We start from the raw sequence: 10,400 nt of genomic DNA, 5'->3' as shown, positions 1-10,400 counted from the left end.
TTCATTTTTTATTTTTTATTTTTTGAGTTTCAGTAAAAATAGCTCAGATATTGCCAAAGATGAGGTCAGGGAAGAAAACATCAGTTTGGGTTAAACGCCAGGGCAGGAGGAGGCCGTGAGGCGCCAGGGCAATGGAAACCCCCCCCTGCCCCGTGCCCAGGCCGCGGGGCCTCCATGAGCACCTGGGCCCGCTGACAGCTTCACGCCCACCGCTGCCTATAAACACGCGGCGATTGGCTCTCCTGCCCGTCCGTCAGAACGTGCGCCGCGCTCTTACTGGCTAACTCTCTTATTTATAACCCGCCCTCAAAGGCTGGCCAATGAGAGTGAGGCGCCCCTAGCAACGCCCCTCTCTCTTTCCTGCCGCTGGCTCCCGCTATCGTCCTGGGAGTTGTCATCCCTGCTCCCGTTGGTCGAGCCGCCTGCTTCTCAAGCTCCCCTCAGCCAATTAGAAAAGGGCACTCACGTGGATTACCTGCGAACCCCTCCGCGCCTGCCTTCCCCTCCTCCATTGGCCGCACCCCGCCGTCCATCAACCCTCTCCGGGCTCCGATTGGTTACACGGGAGGGCGGTGGGTGTCGGGGTGCCGCCCCGGCTCTGGGGGCGGCTCAGTGGCGGTGGCGGCGGCGGCGGAGGCGGACGCAGAGGGAGGAGCCGCGACGCTCCCCGGCCCCCGGGTCCCGCAGCCGGGCTCGCTCCTCACATGGGGCCCCCTCGCCTCCCCTCGGCGGGCCGCTGAGGAGCCGGGCAGGCCGCCATGACAGCCCCCGCCGGCCGCAGGCCCCGCTGGCGCCGCCGCCGCTGCTCAGGTAACGGCCGGGGGCGGCCCCGCAGCTCCGCGGGGGGTGCCCGGGCAGGGTGGCGGCGTGGGAGGCCTGGCTCCGGGGCGCTGCCCCGTGAGGAGGCGTGAGAGGAGGCTGAGGGTTGGGGGGGAGCTGCCCGGGGGCCTGCAGGGTCCGGGTGGGTCGCCGCGTTGAGGGGGGAGCTGCCCTGCTCTGAGGTGGGGGGCTCGCCCCTGGGGTCCCCTGACAGGAGGTGCCTGGGGAGCTGGAAGCTGAGCCTTCGGGAGCACCGCGCTGAGTTCTAGTCACGTTTATGGCCTCCTAAAAACCCTTACAGCTGATATCGAGGCTGGCTTTTGGGCAGCCTTCGTGCTCCAGATGAAATAATTTCTTCAAAACTAACCTTCTAGTAGGGATCGGAGGCGTAGGGTGTCTTCGTGGGCTGCAAAATCGCCGGGCGCACGGTTCCACGGGGTTAGTGAGGCGGTGGAATTTACAGCCGAAGATAAGGTGTTTTATGAGGAGCTCTGATATGCCCAGTGGGTTAGTCGTAAGGGTTTCTATTTAGTCATCAACTCTGGAAATTATTGTTGCATGCTGCGTTCTGACAGGCCAATAAAAGTGTCATTTTTGGACTTGTGCAGGACTGCACTGTGCAGCTGTAGACACGGCTGTGTTACTATGTTGTCCATCTTGTTTTGTTTTCACATAAAACTTGTACACAGAGCATGATTAGCTAGAACTGAAAGTACCTGGGTGTGCTCCTGTACCTGCTGCCAAGTGTCTGCCCTCCTGCGTTGGGTTTTCTGTTTTTATTCCCCCCCTCGCTTAGATCTTTCCCGCTCTTCTGTTAGGATGAACAGCTGGCGGTGGGAGCGGAGCAGAAGACAGGGACAGGCTGTGGAAGGAGAAAACTGGTCCAAATGCAGTGTTCTGGTGGTGTGGGCCTGCTGTAACCGAGCTGTACCCTCCACTTTTGTACGTGTGCTTTTGCCATTGTGATTCTTTATGCAAGTGACTTTGCAAACGCATGAAAGAAATGCAGGGCTAAGGGAGAGGGATGTTGCTTCTGTGTCTGCTGCAGGAAAGAGCGAAGCTTGTGGTTCCCTCGCGTCATAGGTTTCCTTTTTTCCTGTAGCCAAAAACCATGCATTTGCACAATGGCAACGCTTCTTATTTTATCCTTGTAGCATGGTATCTTGCAGCCTGGTACAAAAAAAGTGCTCTTCTAGGCAAGATCGAAAATGATCAACATTTATAATTATTATTTTTTTTAGCCATTTTCCTCCTTATTAGCTCCTTAGTGTATTCATTTCATGTTGTGCATTTATCAGTAAGTACATCTGATAATCAGCCGCTGTGTCCTGGTGGCTCCATCTGTTGTCTGCTGCCAAGTCCTCTTTTTGACTTAGTTAGTAAGCTTCTTTTCATATGGCCCTGTCACTTTTTCTTAAGTTGAACACATTTCTGGTAGTGGCTAGGCCACTTTTTTATGTGGTTGTCCCCTCGCCTGCACTGGAGAGCTGTGACAGCGTTTGCAACCAGCAGGGGATTTGCTTGAAATAACTTTGCTTTTGAAGCCCGACTTCATACACTCCGGGTCTGTGGCTCACAGCTGTGAGCTATAGATTTCCTCTCGGTACCCGAGGTGCTTCAGGTTGATGTGTAAATACCACCGGTGTCTCCAATAACACAGCAGCAGATTTGGGATGCCCTGTTCTCCAAAAGGTCACAGAGGAGTTATCAGGGACCCTGTTACTGTTGTGTTTGTGCTGCCAGTACCTGGCGTAGACACGGTACTGGGTGTCTTAGGGAGGCTTGAACCCAGGAACACGGGCTGGAGCTTCAGCTGTATTCGAATGATGCATTTTAAATATCTGTGGTGATTACACTTTTAGATGGAAGGTGCAAATGCTGTCTGTCTTTTGTGATGCCGTATAAATCATCAGTCAGATATGAAACCCAGCCTGCTTTCTTTAGTTTCACCCCGCTTTCAAGCATTCTTGTTCTCTCTCCTCGCCTTTGCCGTGCTGGGTTTTCTCGCCGGCTGCACCGAAACAACGGAGAGTTGCTTCCTGCCTGCCGTGAGAACCCTGCAGACAGCTCTCAGCCCTCAGCTATAAACCTGGCGGGGCGGCTGGGGGGATCCCTTGATTACAGAGGTGTTAAAATAGAAAGGCTTCGATTCCCTTTGTTTTGGTCGGGAGCTAAGCAAACGTCAGCCTGCTGCTTCTCGGCATCTTTACCAAGCCCTGTAGAAGCATAGGGAAGGCCACTGCCTTCGGGATGTCATGCAATTTTCATGTTTTCTTAGGCAAACAGAATATATTAAGGTTGTCTGTTTGAAGCAGCAGCTGTGTACTGTGTGTGATCTACCTGAGTGTGATGGTTTGACTCTGCCACTACGTTAGAGGCTGCCCTGTGCGTTGGTGTGACTACAGCCAGGCGAGGAGACAAACAGATTTTTGCAAGGCCCGTCTGTACAGGTTCACTTTTGTTTTTTATTTGGACTCGAGAAGCTGTTGGCAATTCCTTACTGTGGGCATAAGGATCGAGTGGTTTTTTTTTGTTGTTTGTATGTTTTCCAATTATCTGCCTTCTCAGTGTGTGCCAGGCTTTATGCCCGTGCTTTATACGAGTATTTTTAAACCTACAGCGTTGGTCTCAAAGCCCAGGCTTTGCAGTAAGTTAATGTCTCGTCTCTTTCTGGTTTCAAACTTGGCTGCAGTCACAAAATAAGTGAACTGTTTGTTTCAGCTCAGCCTCTTGCGAGGTTTGTTTGCATTACAAAACCGTGGTGCGGCTTAGCAGGCTCCCAGTTTCTGGGCTGGTGTCGCCGTCCCTGGGCTAAGGCAGGTCTCTCCTGCGTAGTGCCACCCCTAGCCGTGCGAGGTATATGTTGTGGAGGTGCTGGTCAGAGCTAGGAACTATCCCCAGCAGGGGAGAGGCGATTAAAGCAAAATATTACCGAAATGAAAGTAGGAAATGTTGGGGTTTTCACATTCAAGTGTCGTGTTGTGACTAAGACGTAAGGCTGGACCCGGTGACTTCCCCCAGTAAGCAGGCAGAAAAGATTTCAGCCTCAGGATGAGCTGGGCCAAGCGCAGTGCGAGCCCTGGTGCTGGTAGCTACCCTGTCTGTAAATATTTGATGTTACCTTTCTCCCAAAGACAGGAAGCCAAGTTAGGGACAAACCAAATACCTTTCCTCTGTTAGGACAGCGAATTACTGCAGTTACTGTGGAGAGCTTGGCTCTCCTTACCTATTTAGTTTGATTTCTTATGTTTTGCTCCCCCCTTTTTTCCCCTCTCCTCCAGGCTAATGACCTCAAAGTCAATTCAGTCTCTGGAAGATTTTGTTCTTTACAATCCTTTGAAGCTTTTCTGAAATTTGCAAGTTACTAGAGGGAATTCTCCCCCCTCGTCTCCCAGCTATGTTGTTGAGTGGCACTTGCCAGCATAATTCCTCCCTGTTTTTGTAGTGCTGGGCTTTTAAACTCCATCAGACTATGGGTTTAAATAGTTAACTCTTGGCAAATGTCTTATGTCAAAGCTTTGGCATCTTGCTCTTCAGAAAACCTTTTCAAATTAATAACATGCATCCACCAGATTTATGGCTTTCCAGGCTGAATGCCTAGCGACAGTCTTCTGTGTCTAAAAATGGTTGTTGTTGTTGTTAGGGCCATCTTTTAGGAAACTTTGACTTTTAAGTGCAAATATGCACGTGTTATGAAGATACCGGGGACAAAAAAAAGTGTCGGTAATGAGTTGAAACCGTTTTGGAGGGATCTTGTTTTGCACCCTGAGGCATTAAAGGGATGCTGATGAAGCTGAGAAGCTCGCTCTGTTTTTATGTCTACGAATGGTATGAAATGCTAAGCACTGGCTAATGTATCTCACTTGTTCATTTTGCGTTGATGTGCGGGATATAACTTGATGTGCTGTTGTGGGGTTTCCATCTTCACATGTTTTCAGGCTTAGACATTGGGTTTGTAAGTCAACCCCCTCATTAACCAAGTAAATGCTGGTAGTATTTGTAGTCAGTTCCACAACTCAAAACCCAATGTGTTCATGCAGCGGAGAAACTGATCTTAATGTACTCTTAACTTGGCTTGTTTGTTTCTTGCTTCAAGGTTTGTTTTTAGACCGAGAAATTAAAATGTGGTAGAGTATGAAACCTACAATTGTGCTTTTCAGCAATATAGCGAATGGATGAGCGGGGCAGGTTCCGCGTTTTGACAAATGTGTTTCTAAAACATCTTGGCTTGGCAGAGTGGGGTGCATTTTTGTTGTGGTAAGGATGTCAAAAAAAGCGGTCTGGAAGCTGGAAAATTTATCGGGAAATGTTTTTAGAGTGCTCAGTGTCTTTTCTTAGCTGGTCCTTGAGCACAGCTGAAGAATCTTTGAGCTGAACTTTAGTATTAAAGAACAAGCAAACAAACCCAACAGCCTTTAGATCTGCAGCAGGTCGGTCTTGCATTCTGCTCAGTGCACTTTAATTAATCATACAAGGTAGTAAATTAAAGTACCTCAGACTGATTTGACAGTCAATTAAACCTTGGTTGATTTGACTGAGAATGTGATCATTAGTGTAATTGGCCAAAATGACAGGAGGCCCGCTTGGAAGTGTGCCCACTTGAAATTTTCCTCTAATTCTGTGTATGCAATCCTGGGCAGAAAGTTGGACAAATGGAGCTCTATCCTAATAATTTCCAAGGATTTCATGTGGCTGTCTGGAAATAAGGCAAGCTTTAGCAGGCAGAAATTGAAGGGACGGGTTACTTGGGAATCCAGATGGCAAAGCCTTTTGGGATTTATGTTGTGTGAAGTGCTTTGAATCTCTTCTTTCATTGTGAGATTTGTACGGAGTTTTGCGGAGTTTGCCATGTGATTTCAATCAGAAGGATGTGTATGTGTGAGGGTGGTTTTTTTTTTTTTAGTAGATTAAGCAGAGTATATGGGGAGCTGATCTTCTGTTAATGGTATCTGGATGCTTAAGACAGAGGTAGGTTTTTCTTCCTGTTTAATATCACTTACCTGAGTTGGTGTCTTCCTCTAGCTAGAAAACAGCAGTCTTATTGTCTCATTTTTTGGATATATCTTGATATAGCTCTGATTTGTTTGCTGGGTCGCAATGCAGATGGGTTGTTTCACTAAGTTTTGGGGGGGGGGGGTGTGTCTGCAAAAACTTCAGGGTGCACCTCATGGGAGTCATGGCACTGAGTGTCAGACTGGGCGCTGCTGGGGCAAAACCTTGCTCCTTCCCTTAGGAAGTGCCTAGTGCAGGTGGGTGCTGCTCTGCTAAGTGCTAAAACATTGCTTCTTCAAGTCCAGCAGGCTTCTTGGTCAGTCTCCAACCATACTTGTCTTTTGTTCCAGAAAACGACTTGTTAACACCATTGTTTCCTGCCTCTCCTCCTTCCACAGATAGTTCTTTCTTCGTCTCCTTGAAAAGCAACCAAATGTTAGTTCGCTGCTCTCAGATCAAAAAGAATTATTTGAGTACGCTTGGAAGATCCTGGGCACTTTCTCTGCAGCTGAGGAGCTTCCCTGGGTTATTTCTTCTCTCCGGGGAGAGCGAGCGGGCTTTGTCGTCTCGTGGTGCTCCTGTACCGTTTCCAGACCTTCAGGGCTCGTGGGGCAGGAATATGAGGTCAGAAATTGGATCCTGATCTTCTCTGTGGCAGTCGGCCACGCTATAACGTTAGATGATGTAGTACTAGCATCTGAGAAGTGCAGGAAGCTCACGCACGGGGGAGTCTGCACATAAAGTTTTGTAGGAATGCCGCAATGTGGGATTTGGTAGAGATTAAATTTTCTTAACCAGGTCCTCGTAAGGCTCTCCTATACTGTTCCCCCCAACCCAACCCTCATTCAGAGAGGTGAGTTTTAAGATACTTGAAATAAACACCAGCACAGGCCTTGGGGGGGAAAAGTTTTTGTTTCTTCTCGGAGAGGACAACCTCAAATTAATTCCATGCAATCCAACAGAGCTAATTCTGAAGGCAGGGAAGGGCTGTGTGTCTTTCTGACGGGTTGGCACAGCATCTCTGAAGGATACGCTGCGTACAAGATGTGTATAGCAGGGCTGCTGTGTATTCAGAGGACAGCTGGTGCGCCTCTGTTCTTGAGATGCTCTTCACATTTAGTGTATTGTTCAGGTTTTGTACATCTGTGTACATACAAGTATAAGTGCCTCATCTGCTCCCTGCTTTGTGATTATTTTGTCTACCACTTTATATAAAAAAAAAGTTTGCCTTCCCCTTCCAGTTTTTCATTCACCCTCAAAAAAAAAAAAATCCTCCTTGTGAGTGCCCACTTTGTTCAGGTTTTGTAGGGGCTTCACTGAATCGCTGTAAATGAACAGTTAAGTGTGGAAAAGATGAATAACCTCCTGACTCTAAGGTTTAAAGGGAAAAAAAAAAGTAGGCCACCTGTCAGGTTTGCCAATCCAAGTTGGATTTGATGGGCTCCAGAGTCATCCTGATTACTTCATCATCCTCTTACACAGAGAAAAAAAATTCCCTCAGTGTTGTTTTTTCTCTTCTTTCCCCCTTCGTACTTGGCAAATGTATCTTATTTCCTGTGTTTGCAGTTGAACTGAAATTAATATAGCTTTAAAATTGTGTGCGTAGAGAATTGTTCTGGCAGTTTCGTACAAGAAGCCTTTGTTTTTGTAGCAGGATTGTTGATCATTTTCACAAATTTGGGAACTAGATCTTTAGCGGGTATAGACTTGTGTTTTTACTAGTTAAGAAATTGGTCTTGGAACATTCATAGATGGAAGTTTAAAAAAAAACACAAAGCTTTGGGTGCTTCAGCTACTGTTATTGACAGCTAATAAGTCAACTGAAAGTTGATCTGTTTTTTATAGTGAGGCATCTTTTGTTCAGCCCCTAATGTTGAATGGTTTCTTGCAATAGCACTAGATTGGTCACCAGCTGCTACCGAAGTAGCATAGAAAATAACATTTTGTGGATTTCCTACTGCTTAATTGTTTGCTATAGCAACCAGAACTTAAATAGTGTGTGTGTGAAAGCCCTTTGTTATCATTTAAAGTTTTGAGCTCGAAACCTATTGATTTCTTAATAGCCAGACTATAGAATATTTCCAGGACTCTAAAGGAAAAATTCATTGGATTGTCTATCTTTTTTAGTGCTACTGAGTGGTTGGTTGTGTGTGTGTTTTGTTTTTTTACACCAAAGATATCTTCTGCTTTTCTTATTCCCTTACACTGGTTGTGTTGGAGTCCTATCAAACATGATTAGATATTTTTATAATAATGACCATCTCAATTTCTTGTGTTTTAGCTTCCAACAAGAGTAGAGAAGACAGCAAAGTACCTAAGATGTGAGAAGTCCTCCCTTAGCAGAAGAAAAGCCTGTTTTCAAAATGGACCGAAGTAAGCGGAATTCAATAGCAGGATTTCCACCACGCTTGGAGCGCGCTGAGGACTTTGACGGTGGCACTGGAGGAGATGGGACTGTATCCCAGATCGGAAGAGTTTGGACCTCTTCGTACAGAGCCCTGATAAGTGCCTTTTCCAGACTAACCCGTCTTGATGACTTCACATGTGAGAAAATCGGCTCTGGTTTCTTCTCGGAGGTGTTCAAGGTGTGTGTTTTGTTCTTCCCTTCATGTTGATTGTTTTGTGTTTGGTGCTGAGAAGTATAAGAGCATCAACAGAAGTGCTTCTTTCACTGAAGTTAGCTGTTATTGTATTGGCTTTACTTAAGTGATGAAGAACTTGCAGGACTCCAGTTATTTCCTTTGTCCCTCTTCCAGCTGTTTTTTTATCATTTGTAAGTTACTTGGGGAGTTGCAGAGGCTATTTGTGAGAAATAACATGAGCTAGAAAATAACTGGTTTATCTTTGGTCCCTGCCACATATTTCTGTGTTTGTGTAGTGTATTAAACTCCAGTGGCTATTTGGTTCCCTCATATTTAAGTTTGGATGTCTTTAATGTAGCTCAATTATTAAGTTTGTGAGATTATTCTTATTCCTTTGCCAATTTTTTGACTCACAACTCAAGATGTGCCAGTGTTAGGAGATCTACACATAGTTAACTGAGTTTGAAACAACAAAATGTGTTGCACTGCAGCTACAATACATTCAGCTACTGTTCTCTATTTCCTTTGCTTCTTGTTATGCCATACCTCTAACTCAAATAGTCAGAGATTGCTTCATAGTAAATAATAGGAATAAGAAAATCAGAGATTGTCAGTGACTTGCTGCTACAATATCTGAAAAGTGGTTAAGGACACAGAAAAGCAATTTGTGACACCGTACAGGAAGTTCCAGTTTTACAGTAGCATTTCTTATGTCTTGACTGTTCTGGTAAGGTCTATTGTAGAGGAGCTGAGTCAACATTGAGTTGACTTCTAGGCTTTCAGGCACTGCAAAAAATAACTTGTTTCCTTGCCTTAGTTCCTGGCTTTAAATGAACTCGCTCTCCAACTTATTTCCATTTCAGTGAAATGCCAGAAAATATCTCACGGTATATTCTGTCCATTCCATGATACTTAATGTGATCTTTAAGAATTTAAACTAAGAAACGTTTTATCCAGCTTTACTGCTGTGAATAGATATGTGAATTAGAAAAGGAAAATTATTTTTGCTGTTTTAATGCTCAAAGGCATTCCCATCTCTGTATGTATATCTCCTCTTGTGTGAAGGCAAGTTACTCCAAAAATTTTTTTCTTTACCTAGATATATGGAAATTTAATTTCCCCTAACACAAGTTTTTATTTCTGAAGTCCCTTTTCTTTCTTTTGAAAGAAAGTTTTGTATGTTGGGACTTCAGAAAGTGTTGTAGTCAAACAGCTCCATATGTGAACAGATTTACTGGGTGAAATAAGTAACTTTCTACCGTACATTGGTGAGGAACATCATGGAAAAGTGCTCTGAGGCAAGATGCTTGCATATCCAGCAGAAAGGTACGGTATTGCCGATCATTAGGAAATGAAAGTGAGTGAGTGGGTGGGGAAATGGTTAAAAGCAAATATAACTTTCTATCATACATAGTTATTGATTTATTAAAAATATCTTATTTTAAGAGAGCACTTGTTTCAGTTAGGTAGTGGCATACAGAGGTATGCATTTATTTGAGAACTGTTAGTTGAGAGAAATCCTTGATACCTGATTTACCTTCCTGTGCATAAAGGAGTCCGCTAACTTTTGAACAGCTTTCCCCTGCCATTCCCATTTTCAGCAGAACTAAGCTAGGCACCTTTTGGGGTAAGTCAGCAATCAGCGGCATTACTCTAAGAGCTGGTAGTAATCTGGGTGTCTGGTGTCTGTTTTTCTAGAAACAGCTGCAGACCTCCTGCAGGGAAACAACGAGTGATAAAGCCTTTTCTTTCACATCAGTTTCAAAAAAAGGTTCTCCCTTCGCTTTTGGCACAAACGGGTGAGAATGCATTACAACCTTGTCTTAGATGTGGTTCCACACTTATTTAGGCAGGTTTCTGTTTTGCTAGTTTATCAGCCTGACCACTTCTGTCATTAATCTGACTGTGCTGATGATCAGATTTCATGCAAGAACCTTGATGTGCTTCCAGGAAAGGAAGCCTCGTGGTTTGACACAGTCAAAGTTCAGTCTGATCTGCAGGCTCCCT

General features: G+C 45.4%; 1 protein-coding gene across 2 annotated transcripts in view; it reads left to right on the top strand.

Moving 5' to 3' along the window:
- The first annotated feature begins 579 nt into the window (after window positions 1-579).
- Window positions 580-10,400, top strand: part of TESK2 (testis associated actin remodelling kinase 2) — a 77,276-nt gene continuing 67,455 nt past the window's right edge. Inside the window, exons 1-2 of one of the 2 annotated variants that reach the window (XM_083846925.1) lie at window positions 580-810; window positions 8,093-8,396. In XM_083846925.1, coding sequence (XP_083703051.1) covers window positions 8,175-8,396 — 222 coding nt within the window. In that variant the 5' untranslated portion in view covers window positions 580-810; window positions 8,093-8,174. Of the gene's footprint in view, window positions 811-6,270; window positions 6,436-8,092; window positions 8,397-10,400 lie in introns of those variants that run through there. The other variant, XM_083846926.1, reaches the window with a different exon arrangement.

The sequence above is a fragment of the Anser anser genome, assembly GCF_964211835.1.
Source record: "Anser anser genome assembly, chromosome: 8".
In the NCBI taxonomy this organism is placed as follows: domain Eukaryota; kingdom Metazoa; phylum Chordata; class Aves; order Anseriformes; family Anatidae; genus Anser; species Anser anser.
The sequence above is the reverse complement of the archived record's forward strand: the minus strand, read 5'-3'. Positions and strand labels throughout refer to the sequence as shown.